The following is a 15194-nucleotide window of genomic DNA, read 5'->3' on the forward strand; positions in this document are numbered from 1 at the left end:
CTTCCGTTTCAAAGATCATTAGTTATTAACTTAGCGGCCGCTAACACACACCGTTCTCACAGAAAACCCTTAATGCGCTCCAGCCGCTCATCCGCACAACAACAGTGTCTGGTGCTCGAGAACGCAAACCTTGAAATAGGTTCCAAGGTGCAAGCCTTGAAAAAGTTTGAAAACGCGAATCTGTGAAAATGCTGACAGCGTTTACGTGTTTAGTCTATAGTCTATAGCATTGAATATGCTTATTTTAATGATACAGAGAGCTGGATCAAGGCATTAACTCTGCATAGCCAACCCTGCTCTTCTTTACTGCTGTTAAATGTGGGTCAAATCTAGTGTCCGCTGGGCCGTTGAGCTGCTCTGACAGACAGATAATAACAACAGCTCCTTCCATTTGTCTGTCCTTCAGAACGGCACCCTGAAGATCATCGACAGGAAGAAGCACATCTTTAAGTTAGCGCAAGGAGAATATATTTCCCCAGAGAAAATAGAAAACATCTACATCCGCAGTGAACCCGTGTCTCAGCTCTACGTGCACGGAGACAGCCTGCAGGTCAGTCGCTCAGCATTACCCTGAATGTCTCGAGAGTTAGCTGTGCTGCGGATGCTAACGCTGACTGATTGTGTGTGCAGTCGTGTCTGGTGGGAATCATCGTCCCGGATCCCGAGGTCTTTCCCTCATGGGCTCAGAAGAAAGGATTTGAAGGATGCTTCGACGAGCTGTGTGAAAATAAAGTAAGGCTCACCTGAACCCTGATCTCTTATGCATTGGGTCAGGGTTAGCAACATAGTGTCGGCTGTCTGGGATTCACCAAGTTGCTGACCATTGTCTGTTTTGTCTATCTAAAGGACCTGAAGAAAGCCATTCTGGATGACATGGTGCGTTTGGGAAAAGCTAGTGGCCTCCATTCATTCGAACAGGTACGTTTGCTGTAGCTAACAACTACAGTAGTAAACCACAGGAGTTTGTTTCTTAAACACTCTTTGGTATGAACATTAGTTGCTCAAGTGGTCACACATGTTTTAGGACTAGGTTCAGTTAACTAGAAAACATGTTATATTTAGTCTTATTTAAAGGTGAAGCGTGTCATTTCTGCACCAGATGGGCTAATGGGAGTTTTTAATCAAGGGCCCGTTCTTCATTGCTCGTTTAACACACTTGAGATGATGTGACGTGTGCCAGATCTTCTCATCCTGATCTCTAGCTCATCGTGCTTCTTCAAACACAGTTGTCTGAGATTACTGTGTTCGTTTGAAAGAGCAAATCTATAAAGACTCTGCACTATGACCAGCAATGCTGCGATTGGCTGTCAGAATAACATCAATTTAATGACCTTGTTTAAAAGTGTAAACGAGTTAAAATCATTATTATTATTATTATTATTATATTAAAAGTCTTTTTATTTTCATTTTCAATAACTGGTGTGACAGACTTTCAGTTTCTTTCAGCTGGTAAAAATCGAATAGTTTAGGTGAACTAAACCTGCTCCCAAGAGCGGATCCATACAGGATCGGGAGCGCTCAGTAATCCACATATGAAGAACGGGACAAACCGGCAGTCCCTCGCTGAGCCAGTGCAGTAGTTATTACAGGCCAGAAGTTGCAGAGAACATCACGCTTCACATTTAAAATGGTCACAACCATGAAATGCCTGCATATAGAGTGACCGTGCAAGTGAAACACACAACCTTAATAGTTCACGATCCTCTGTTTGACTCCTCTCAGGTTAAAGACATCCACATTCACAAAGAAATGTTCTCCATACAAAACGGATTGCTGACCCCCACTTTAAAAGCCAAGAGACCCGAGTTGAAGGAGTATTTCAAGATGGAAATCGAACAACTGTACAGCAACATCTCCATGTAATTGTTCCGTCACCAGAAGATGAGGACGTTTTATCGACATTGGCATTCCTTCACTATTTGTTCTTCCTCGCTCAAAACTAGCAGGCACTAAATGCTCCGAATGAGCCATGGGCGTCAAGACCACGCATGAGCTTACTCGCATTAAACGAGTAATTCCCCTTGGGCCGTTGGTGGCGAGCTGCGTCCAGATGGAGTCCTCCTCAGAAAGCAGAAGCAGATCCAGCTAGCATGCATGCTTGACTCCGAGGAGAGCAACTAACCCAAAGTTCACCTCCATTCATGTTTCGTTTGTGGGTCCAAAGGGAACTCCAGTGGCACATTCCCAGCTAAAAGCCATGCATGCTGTGTTCCGGCGTTCCATGACTGACATTCCCAGGTCCTTTACGGCATCAGAAGACATTTTACATGCACTCACCGTATGATGCTTGTCTATGTAGGAAAGGCCTACAAGAGAGGCTCGCTTGATCAAAGTGAGCATGCCATGCAATACAGCGCTGACCTGATGGATCGACTCGCTTTTCAGTTCTTTTCCATCCCAAAGTATTTCAATAGTAGCGTACATTTTGAAGAAAACTAGATGTGAAACTATTTAAGCAATGGTTTGAAGTGTAGAGAAACCAATAAGATTTGAATCTGCTCTTGAATGATATCAGAACTTTATCTTTGTATTTCACAAGGGGACTGGAATGGGGATGGGGTGAAAAATATGAATCTGCAGAGATATTCATTTATTCTGGTTACTTTAGCTTTGGTTTTATGGCATTTAAACACAATGCATTTCACATTCCACCTTTCAGTCTGGCCTATATTGTGTTTTTTGTCTGTTTGTTAGAATGTTATTAGCTAATTTAATGATCAGGGTTATTCGGTTATTCATTTATTTATTACTATCAGAGGTTATTCTAAAGGTTGCTCCATTTGGACGCCACTAAGCTCTGTATTTCTGACAAAAATCAAGCTGATAAGTCCACATTCCTGCTGATTTCAGTGGTCAGACTGAAGAACGACGACCAGTGTCTTTCTAAAACATTCAAAGTCTTTCAGTCAAACAGCTATTAGACATTTAACAATCTGAACATGTGAGCCTTACACGTTTTATATTATGTTCAAATTTGGAGAATGGAAGACTTTTTTTTTTTTTTAAACAGTTCACCTGCATTTTTCCCAATAATAAAGTCTTTTATGCGCATGTACATCTCTGCATATACACAAACATAGTGATGATGAGTGTGTGCAAAAAATGTAAAAATAAAGAAGAATTCTTTGTAATTCTATTGGTTGTGGTGGTCTTAAAAGTATGTGAATCCTCCTCATTTAAATCAGAGCAATCTGACTTAAAGTATTGTTATACTTATAAGATTTCGATGATGGATTGATTTAGTCCGACAGAATTTCTTGGGTTGTTTGTCGAGGCCACAACAGCTTTGAGGTTTGTTTTCCCTGATATTTGGCCATGTTTTACCACTGCAAGGGTTAGCTGGTGACAGAAGGATCCTTTTAAGGTTAATGGTATAATAGTACAGTCTTACTGTATGTGTTAAGTGCAACATTTTAGACAGGCAAAGAAGCAGACTGGGCAGAGGATCCACGTGCAGGGTTAGATTTATTAAAGTCCGAACACAAAGTAACTGATGAAAACACAGAACAGGAGGGAACACACTAAACCAGGGAATGTCTATTCAACGACTGACAGAGAACAAGTGAAAAAAAGGCCTATATATACACAGGCAGACAAGCTTAACAAGATAACAAGGGGGTGTGGCTAATAAGAAACAGCTGGGGAGACTAATCAACATTAAACCTACAAAGAACTGCAAAACGTGGAGCAAGACAGGAAATAACAAACGTCCAGGAACACACAAGACAGGGGAACACAGGTTGGAATCATACCAGCCGCTGGCAAAACCAGCAATGCAGGTTTGAGAGGTGGCGCCCCGACAAATCTCACGAGAATCACAACTTGTTTTACGGCACAACATCACATACATCAACAACATATGAAGCAACCTCTATGGAAGACACTAGCACACATTTCAGACGTGAATCATGGCAGAGTCGACGAAGAAAGCGAAGAAAGTGCGGTCAGAAGAGTGCAGAGACGGCTCTGCGTGAGTGGTTTTTACGACAGTAACGTTAAATACAAGTACTCCACGGCGACTCTAGGGGTCGCTGTTTGAGAAAACGGAAACTGCATTGTGTGCCTTTAAGATCTTCAGGAATACTTGACAATTACAGGCATCTATAGATCTACTTTTCAAATGTTTGGTGTCAGTAAGATTTGTTGTTGTTAAAAAATGAATAGTTTCCACAAAATTAGGTTGCAGCACAACTGTTTTCAACACTGATAATAGAGACGCAGTCAAACCACTGGTAAGAAATGAATGTAATCTTTTTTTTTGGATTGAAGCGGGTTGAGCCCCTAATTTATGTCACATCCCCTCGGCTTGGGCTCGGGTCCTAGATCTGGAACAACCTTTCCTACTGAGGGAGGAAACTTCTCCTTTTTACGTTCTGTATTTTGTCATGGCAATGAAAGAGAGATCTATGCAGCTTAATACTTTATCAACTAAATAAAATAAAGAAAGCAATCCAATAGGGAAGAGAACACGTAACAGCTTTGGCCAAACACAAAGTCAACACCAGACAAAGAACTATAGCAACTGAGATCATTTAAAGACACAGGCTAATGAGAACTAAAGTAGACACACATGCACAACATAAATAACATAAATCAGTAACTATAGTAACAAACTAGTGACAAGAACACAGGAAACGGGGAGGAAACCCCATTGATTTCAGTGCTTCTGAAGCACAATTTTCTGGCGACTGGTGGAATCGGAGGTTGTGTTGGTGACGTCTGTGTCGATGGTGTTGGTTGTTGTTATCACAACTCGGAAGGAATGTGATTAATAAAGTGGTTCATCATTATTTAAGAAGTTAAAAGTAAGAGTGACTGTATTTCTTTTTATCCACAGGCTTTGAAGGTCATGGTTGATAATAAATACAAGGAGGCTAAAGAGAAGGCCAGAGAGCAGTTGCAGAAAGTTGCAGCTGTAAGCCATACCTCTGATATGTGGACATCCCTAAATGTGGATGCCTACCTAGCAGAAACTTGCCATTTTATAGATGGCAATGACAAGCTCTGCATAATTTTACTAGGTGTAGAGCATTTCCCTAAGAACTTGGCTACTGGACATATCAAGCTTATGGAGGAGTGGGGCATAGAAGATGAAGTGTCTGGTAACTGATGCTGTAGCCAACATGACAGCATGTGTACGATCATTAAATGTTAGGCATGCGAAGTGCATTGCACATGCACTAAACGTCATTGTGAGGAAATCTTTTGATGACATCTGTAGCTTCAACGAAATTCAATCCAAATGTAGGAAACGTGTGACCTATTTCCAAACCAGCACCACAGCAGAAGAGAGACTGGCCCAAGTACAGGAGCAGATGGGGAGACCAGTTCTGAAGTTGATCATTGAAGTGGACACTCACTGGAACAGCACTTATAACATGCTGGAATGTCTCCTAACTAGGGTTGGGTATTGGTTGGGTTTTATCCGATACCAGTACCTACTCGGTATTTTTCAAACGGTTCTTGAAACGGTACTTAAGAAAACTAAACCGCACACACTTTATCAAAAAAATAATACCTCTGTGTGTGTGTGTGTGTGTGTGTGTGTGTGTGTGTGTGTGTGTGTGTGTGTGTGTGTGTGTGTGTGTGTGTGAGAGAGAGAGAGATTTTCTGAAAAAGATTTTCTGATTTCTGATTAAATGAAAAATTGTGCCGTTTAAGGCTACTGATGTAGCCGAAAACACTTGAGTTAAGATCAAAATTTTGTCTTCTCATATTATGACTTTTACAAAACAGAGAAATAACTGACACTGAGCAGAAATATTTAACACACACAGTATAGCCTCATATAAATATACTTGATATTGATATACTTCATACTTGATATGCAAGATTTGTAGTTGGCATTAAAATACTAGACTTACCCGGAGAGGAACACTGGCAGCTGAACTTGAACTTTAGTCAAGCGTGTTCGAGGTTTTGGGTTCTAATCATTTGTAGTTTTTTTTTCCGTTTTTTCCCCAAAACCGATTATGCTCATCAGTGGTTGTATATCAAGCAGGGACACTTTGTGTCCATTATATTTTGTGATTTCACCAGAGCGAATAGATATGAGGCGCCGTCTAGGGCTTAAATCAAACTTCATTCAATCACATATGAAACCCTTGCATACACATATACTAAGTAGTCACACATACATGTATAGCCTACTGCTGAATGCTCAAACTAATACATATGAAATGCACAACGTCACATCTAAAGTCGCTCACGCACACACACGCAAACTCTACACACACGAGACACACGGAACTCTCCACGCACATACTCATCTGAGACGCGAGCACACACACACACAAACTCTCCGTGCACATAATCATATAGACGGCGACTGCTTATCTGACTTTTAGAACATGCCATTTTGAACATATTGCACAGCCATAGTCGCAAGTGTCTGCATTATAATTGTGATAAAATGACGTTAATATAAACGGGACAACTGTGGTGAAAGGGACATTTGTGTTTTGTTAGCTACGAGAAGAAATGTTTGTTACTGTGTGAAATGGAAACAAAGTTGTGTTGTCATTCATTGAGTGTCTTTGAGATGCAGTAATTATTGTCAGATGTGTAATTGTGATATTCTTCCTAAAGGTAAATCACTGCCAAAGGAGTAGATCACCACAGCAGACGACGCCTCATGCAAAGCCTGACCTGTCAGCCATCCCTGGACACTCCTTTTTTTATATATATATATATTTCTTATTTATTATATGTAAATACAGATTGTTTATGACAATCAAAAGCAGCGAAAGTACGGATACTTGTGTAAAAAAGTATTTCTCTTAGGTCTCTCTTGTTCGTTTTTTTTTTAAATAAAACAAAAAGTGTTATACCACATTCATTGTCATTATTCATTTAGCATGTAAGGAGGTAAGAAAAGTAATAGCTTGTTTATGCTGAAATGGTAAAGGAAAGGCATTTGTCGTTTCAAAATATTTATTCCAACATGACAAAAATACTCGGCTTTCCTGAGACCTGCAGCTGACTCCGACTGTGGATGCGCGTTCATGTTTGTGGGGGCGTAGCTTTGGACTGAGTACTGACGGGAGGGGGTGAAGCTTAGAAGAGGTGCAGCTTTCAAATCTTGCTAGCTCTCCCAACATTGCCTACTAGAGCTTTAAATGAGAACACTAGTGTACAATTTATGAAGGCTATATCCTTAACACCAAGCATATCTGCAGACTCTGTTGATTTTCTCCTTGATTCTTTTAACTCAAAAGTTAAAAGTGTAATTGATGATATTGCTCCTGTGAAAGTCAGGAAGAAGAGTGGCAGACAAAAAGCACCTTGGAGAAACTCAACAGCAGTGCAAACTATGAAAAGACAATGCAGAAAAGCAGAGCGCATGTGGCGGAAGACTAAACTTGTAGTCCATTATAACATCTACAAAGACAGCATCCATGCTTTCAATATGGAACTAGGCAAAGCTAGACAGACTTTCTTCTCAAATATTATAAACAGTAATTTAAACAACACACGCACTCTTTTTGCAACTGTAGAGAGACTGACAAACCACCCAAGCCAGATTCCCAGTGAAATGCTCTCAGAGAACAAGTGCAGTGAGTTTGCTTCTTTCTTCTCTGAGAAAATCAGTAATATCAGAAAGGTGATCAGCACATGCTTGAGTTGCGCTGGGGTCAGACAGATCAAACCACCTGAGAAAGTGGTTACTATGTCTGATTTCAAAGAAATTGATGGCAAAATTTTGGAAGAAACTGTACAGCACCTTAAAACATCAACATGCGCTCTTGACACGCTTCCCACATCATTTTTCAAAAGTGTGTTAAACAGTTTAGAAGCAGATCTTCTAGAAGTGGTAAATGTCTCACTTCGCTCTGGGAGTTTTCCAAACTCCCTGAAAACAGCAGTTGTCAAGCCCCTCCTGAAAAAGAGCAATCTGGATAAGACCATATTAAGCAACTATAGGCCGATCTCAAATCTTCCTTTCATAGGCAAGATCATTGAAAAAGTTGTCTTCAATCAGCTGAACAAATTCTTAAGCTCGAATGGATACTTTGACAATTTTCAGTCTTGTTTCCGACCGCACCACAGCACAGAGACAGCGCTCATAAAGATAATAAACGATATTCGCTTAAATACTGATTCAGGCAAACTATCAGTGCTGGTGTTACTCGACCTCAGTGCTGCATTTGACACTGTCGATCATAACATACTTCTGGACAGGCTGGAAAACTGGGTGGGGCTTTCTGGGATAGTCCTAAAATGGTTCAGGTCATACTTAGATGGGAGAGGTTATTATGTGAGTATAGGAGATCATAAGTCTGAGTGGACATCCATGACATGCGGAGTCCCTCAAGGCTCAATTCTTGCGCCACTCCTGTTCAACCTGTACATGCTCCCAATGAGCCAAATAATGAGAAAGAACCAAATTGCTTACCACAGCTATGCAGACGACACACAGCTCTACTTAGCCCTATCGCCTAACGATTACAGCCCCATTGACTCCATGTGCCAATGCATTGATGAAGTCAAAAGTTGGATGTGTCAAAACTTTCTTCAGTTAAACATAGACAAAACTGAAGTCATTGCGTTTGGAAACAAAGATGAAGTTCTCAAGGTGAACGCATACCTTCACTCTAGGGGTCAAACAACTAAAAATCAAGTCAGGAATCTTGGTGTGACACTAGAGTCAGACCTTAGTTTCAGTAGTCATGTCAAAGCAATAACTAAATCAGCATACTATCATCTGAAAAATATTGCAAGAATTAGATGCTTTGTTTCCAGACAAGACTTAGAGAAACTTGTGCATGCTTTCATCACCAGCAGGGTGGATTATTGTAACGGACTCCTCACTGGCCTTCCCAAAAAGACCATAAGACAGTTGCAGCTCATACAGAACGCTGCCGCCAGGATTCTGAGCAGAACTAGAAAATATGAACATATCACACCAGTCCTCAGGTCTTTACACTGGCTCCCAGTTAGATTTAGGATTGATTTTAAAGTATTATTGCTGGTATATAAATCATTCAATGGCCTAGGACCTCAATACATTGCAGATATGCTCACTGAATATAAACCCAACAGATCACTCAGATCATTAGGATCATATCAGCTAGAAATACCAAGGGTTCACTCAAAGCATGGTGAATCTGCTTTTAGCTATTATGCCAGCCGCAGCTGGAACCAGCTTCCAGAGGAGATCAGATGTGCTCCTACAATAGTCACATTCAAATCCAGACTCAAAACACTTCTGTTTAGCTGTGCATTTACGGAATGAGCACTGTGCCACTGTTCGTCCGACTGTTTGCACTGTACTGTATTTTATTATTATTTTTATTTTTCTTAACTGTTTTAATTATTCTTATTTCTTTTTATTATTTTAATTTCTTTTATGTAAAGCACTTTGAATTGCCATTGTGTATGAAATGTGCTATATAAATAAACTTGCCTTGCCTTGCCTTGCCTTGCCTTGCCTCCTTCAGCCCTGACCTCTCTAAAGACCGACTTCACCCCTCCTTCAGCCCTGACCTCTCCAAAGACCGACTTCACCCCTCCTTCAGCCCTGACCTCTCCAAAGACCGACATCACCCCTCCTTCAGCCCTGACCTCTCTAAAGACAGACTTCACCCCTACTACAGCCCTGACCTCTCTGAAGGCCGACTTCACCCCTCCTTCAGCCCTGACCTCTTCAAAGACCGACTTCACCCCTACTACAACCCTGACCTCTCTAAAGACCGACTTCACCCCTCCTTCAGCCCTGACCTCTCCAAAGACCGACTTCACCCCTCCTTCAGCCCTAACCTCTCCAAAGACCGACTTCACCCCTCCTTCAGCCCTGACCTCTCTAAAGGCCGACTTCACCCCTCCTTCAGCCCTGACCTCTCCAAAGACCGACATCACCCCTCCTTCAGCCCTGACCTCTCTAAAGACCGACTTCACATCTCCTTCAGCCCTGACCTCTCTAAAGACCGACTTCACCCCTCCTACAGCCCTGACCTCTCTAAAGACCGACTTCACCCCTCCTACAGCCCTGACCTCTCTAAAGACCGACTTCACCCCTCCTTCAGCCCTGACCTCTCTAAAGACCGACTTCACCCCTCCTTCAGCCCTGACCTCTCTAAAGACCGACTTCACCTCTCCTACAGCCCTGACCTCTCTAAAGACCGACTTCACCCCTCCTAAAGCCCTGACCTCTCTCAAGACCGACTTCACCCCTCAGTCAGCCCTGACCTCTCTAAAGGCCGACTTCACCCCTCCTACAGCCCTAACCTCTCTAAAGACCGACTTCACCCCTCCTACAGCCCTGACCTCTCTAAAGACCGACTTCACCCCTACTACAGCCCTGACCTCTCTAAAGACCGACTCCACCCCTCCTTCAGCCCTGACCTCTCTAAAGACCGACTTCACCCCTCAGTCAGCCCTGACCTCTCTAAAGACCGACTTCACCCCTCCTACAGCCCTGACCTCTCTAAAGACCGACTTCACCCCTCCTTCAGCCCTGACCTCTCTAAAGACCGACTTCACCCCTCCTTCAGCCCTGACCTCTCCAAAGACCGACATCACCCCTCCTTCAGCCCTGACCTCTCTAAAGACAGACTTCACCCCTACTACAGCCCTGACCTCTCTGAAGGCCGACTTCACCCCTCCTTCAGCCCTGACCTCTTCAAAGACCGACTTCACCCCTACTACAACCCTGACCTCTCTAAAGACCGACTTCACCCCTCCTTCAGCCCTGACCTCTCCAAAGACCGACTTCACCCCTCCTTCAGCCCTAACCTCTCCAAAGACCGACTTCACCCCTCCTTCAGCCCTGACCTCTCTAAAGGCCGACTTCACCCCTCCTTCAGCCCTGACCTCTCCAAAGACCGACATCACCCCTCCTTCAGCCCTGACCTCTCTAAAGACCGACTTCACATCTCCTTCAGCCCTGACCTCTCTAAAGACCGACTTCACCCCTCCTACAGCCCTGACCTCTCTAAAGACCGACTTCACCCCTCCTACAGCCCTGACCTCTCTAAAGACCGACTTCACCCCTCCTTCAGCCCTGACCTCTCTAAAGACCGACTTCACCCCTCCTTCAGCCCTGACCTCTCTAAAGACCGACTTCACCTCTCCTACAGCCCTGACCTCTCTAAAGACCGACTTCACCCCTCCTAAAGCCCTGACCTCTCTTAAGACCGACTTCACCCCTCAGTCAGCCCTGACCTCTCTAAAGGCCGACTTCACCCCTCCTACAGCCCTAACCTCTCTAAAGACCGACTTCACCCCTCCTTCAGCCCTGACCTCTCTAAAGACCGACTTCACCCCTACTACAGCCCTGACCTCTCTAAAGACCGACTCCACCCCTCCTTCAGCCCTGACCTCTCTAAAGACCGACTTCACCCCTCCTACAGCCCTGACCTCTCTAAAGACCGACTTCACCCCTACTACAGCCCTGACCTCTCTAAAGACTGACTTCACCCCTCCTTCAGCCCTGACCTCTCTAAAGACCGACGTCACCCCTCCTACAGCCCTGACCTCTCTAAAGACCGACTCCACCCCTCCTTCAGCCCTGACCTCTCTAAAGACCGACGTCACCCCTCCTACAGCCCTGACCTCTCTAAAGACCGACTTCACCCCTCCTACAGCCCTGACCTCTCTAAAGACCGACTTCACCCCTACTACAGCCCTGACCTCTCTAAAGACCGACTTCACCCCTCCTTCAGCCCTGACCTCTCTAAAGACCGACGTCACCCCTCCTACAGCCCTGACCTCTCTAAAGACCGACTTCACCCCTCCTTCAGCCCTGACCTCTCTAAAGACCGACTTCACCCCTACTACAGCCCTGACCTCTCTAAAGACCGACTTCACCCCTCCTTCAGCCCTGACCTCTCTAAAGACCGACTTCACCCCTACTACAGCCCTGACCTCTCTAAAGACCGACTTCACCCCTCCTACAGCCCTGACCTCTCTAAAGACCGACTTCACCCCTCCTTCCGACTTCACCCCTACTACAGCCCTGACCTCTCTAAAGACCGACTTCACCCCTACTACAGCCCTGACCTCTCTAAAGACCGTCTTCACCCCTCCTTCAGCCCTGACCTCTCTAAAGACCGTCTTCACCCCTACTACAGCCCTGACCTCTCTAAAGACCGACTTCACCCCTACTACAGCCCTGACCTCTCTAAAGACCGACATCACCCCTCCTACAGCCCTGACCTCTCTAAAGACCGACATCACCCCTACTATAGCCCTGACCTCTCTAAAGACCGACATCACCCCTCCTACAGCCCTGACCTCTCTAAAGACCGACATCACCCCTACTACAGCCCTGACCTCTCTAAAGACCGACTCCACCCCTACTACAGCCCTGACCTCTCTAAAGACCGACATCACCCCTACTACAGCCCTGACCTCTCTAAAGACCGACATCACCCCTACTACAGCCCTGACCTCTCTAAAGACCGACATCACCCCTACTACAGCCCTGACCTCTCTAAAGACCGACTTCACCCCTACTACAGCCCTGACCTCTCTAAAGACCGACATCACCCCTACTACAGCCCTGACCTCTCTAAAGACCGACTTCACCCCTCCTTCAGCCCTGACCTCTCTAAAGACCGACATCACCCCTCCTACAGCCCTGACCTCTCTAAAGGCCGACATCACCCCTACTACAGCCCTGACCTCTCTAAAGACCGACATCACCCCTACTACAGCCCTGACCTCTCTAAAGACCGACTTCACCCCTCCTTCAGCCCTGACCTCTCTAAAGACCGACATCACCCCTCCTACAGCCCTGACCTCTCTAAAGACCGACTTCACCCCTACTACAGCCCTGACCTCTCTAAAGACCGACATCACCCCTCCTACAGCCCTGACCACTCTAAAGACCGACTTCACCCCTCCTTCAGCCCTGACCTCTCTAAAGACCGACATCACCCCTCCTACAGCCCTGACCTCTCTAAAGACCGACATCACCCCTACTACAGCCCTGACCTCTCTAAAGACCGACTTCACCCCTACTACAGCCCTGACCTCTCTAAAGACCGACATCACCCCTACTACAGCCCTGACCTCTCTAAAGACCGACATCACCCCTCCTACAGCCCTGACCTCTCTAAAGACCGACTTCACCCCTACTACAGCCCTGACCTCTCTAAAGACCGACATCACCCCTCCTACAGCCCTGACCTCTCTAAAGACCGTCTTCACCCCTCGTTCAGACTTGGGGCCTCATTTATAAAACTCTGAATGTGCTACTGTAATCAGAAATACTGGTCTCCATTCTGCTTCCACCAATACACCCCCAGCTCAGCTGCCAGCCTCTTCAGAAGCAGGTCAATCTATAAACAACAGTAAATAGTACATTTCTTTATTGTGTGAATTTTTACATTAGTGATTAGTACTGAAAACCTTTGTTAACTGAGTTTTTTAACCTCTATTATTAGGTGACCTTTGGCATCTGCTGGATAGCACGGTTGATCACAGTCGAAGAGCTCAAGTGCAACAGCAGATGCTACTGTAGAAGTGGAACAGTATTTATCAGAAGTGAATCTCACAAGATCTGAGGATTCACTAGTATATTGGGCTCAACAGAAGCATCAGTATCCTCATTTATACCAGCTGGCACTGGCATTTTTATGTTCCCCTACATCCTTTGTTCCATGCGAAAGGATCTCTCCCAAGGCTGGAGAGGTTTTGTCCAAGAAGAGGAATCGTCTAAACTCCAACACACTTCAAAAAATTCTGTTTCTCAGTAAAAATCAATTGTAATCCTTCTGTCACCCACCCCAAACTGCAGTGTTGCAGTTTTCTCATCTATATCCCCAGTCCCATAAGCACCACACTGCACTAAAACTAGTAACAGTTCACTGCACAAAAAAACCCAGAAACAGTTCTTAACTTTTCCCACCCTAGTCTAATCTGTTGCAGTTTGCTTTATTACACTCCCTCCACCATAAGCACTCCACTCAACACAGTCTCACTTTTGTTGTTCATACTGTCACTATCCAAACAATTTATGAATAATTAACTAACTGTGTGTGTGACAGTGGTCTCTGCACAAGTACAGTCAGACAGAGAAAGATTCATATTTTATTTTATACCCAGGTAATGGACAAATATCTGCGCAGGTCATTGGTTCAAGATTAATAAATTTGTCTGCTAATTCTTTGCACAGTAGCTAGGTGTCACTAGTGAGCAATGCTGAATGAAGTTTCGAGTAATGAACATTTGGGTGAAGCAATGGGCTGTTTAGCAACATTAATGCACGCCTCCTCCTGAAGTGACTTGCGAAGCGCCTTCGCCGCGTGCAGTGCATTAACACATTATTTTCGAGCCGCATATCCTCGCTTCATTCTCAAATATTATTGTTTGTCTAAAGGGGTGTAGACAAACTATATAAAAAAATATGACCAGGGATACAATCAGCCCACACAGTCGTCTCTCCATAGTAAACAGCGGCGTATTGTCTGCCGGATTTTCCACATCTTTGTTTACTTCTGGGAGTTCTGTTAGAATTTTCCCGCACGTTAATTCTGACCAATCGAAGTGCAGTTATGGGAATGTGTTCAAGACACATCTGGCCAACAAATGATGTGGATGCTGTCACATGACTGCATTTTAGTTTGTTTTATCAACTCATAAACTGATTCGGACCAAGAGCGATCAGTGTGGTGTGAAAAGGAACCAAAACACCTGAAAAATGCTACAATGTATCATTTTTTGCCCTTGGTCGGGACCAAATGAACCGAACTAGAGATGTGAAGGCACCCATAGTCAAGTCAAGTCAAGTCATCTTCATTTATATAGCGCTTTTAACAATGTAGATTGTCCCAAAGCAGCTTTACAGAGATAAGCGTATAATTTAAGGCAACAGAGATTGTTTCGGCTGTACAGCAGAGTTAAGTTATTTCCATCTAAAGTTAGTTTTAATTGATTTGCTTCCGTCGCAATGATCATTTGTTATTAAATTAGGGGCCGCTAAGACGACACCATTCTCTCCACACAGACTCTAAACGCGAACCCGTGAGAAACGCTGATGGCGTTCACATGCGCATTTAGAATGGGTTCTATAGGTATGTGCGTTTGAATATACGCAGGTTTGGAAATCCCTACAAGCCAAGCCTAAACAGAATACTTGTCTTTCCTTATAAATTTTGATAAGGAATTTTATTTTATTTGTTGCTTTGGGGTAGGACCGCGAGACAAATTTTCCCGACAACGCCTTATCTGTAGAGTGGTAGTGGGATCCT

At 44.3% G+C, this 15194-nt stretch overlaps 1 protein-coding gene across 2 annotated transcripts in view; it reads left to right on the plus strand.

Moving 5' to 3' along the window:
* The window catches only part of acsl6 (acyl-CoA synthetase long chain family member 6), a 123300-nt gene extending 120165 nt beyond the window's left edge, over positions 1-3135 (plus strand). For both annotated transcript variants that reach the window (XM_081391013.1, XM_081391012.1), the window contains exons 18-21: positions 407-550; positions 631-732; positions 847-918; positions 1723-3135. In XM_081391013.1, the coding sequence (XP_081247139.1) occupies positions 407-550; positions 631-732; positions 847-918; positions 1723-1863 (459 nt within the window). In that variant the 3' untranslated portion in view covers positions 1864-3135. The remainder of the gene's footprint in view (positions 1-406; positions 551-630; positions 733-846; positions 919-1722) is intronic.
* The last annotated feature ends 12059 nt before the right edge of the window (positions 3136-15194 follow it).

This window comes from Scardinius erythrophthalmus, assembly GCF_964197995.2.
Source record: "Scardinius erythrophthalmus genome assembly, chromosome: 17".
In the NCBI taxonomy this organism is placed as follows: domain Eukaryota; kingdom Metazoa; phylum Chordata; class Actinopteri; order Cypriniformes; family Leuciscidae; genus Scardinius; species Scardinius erythrophthalmus.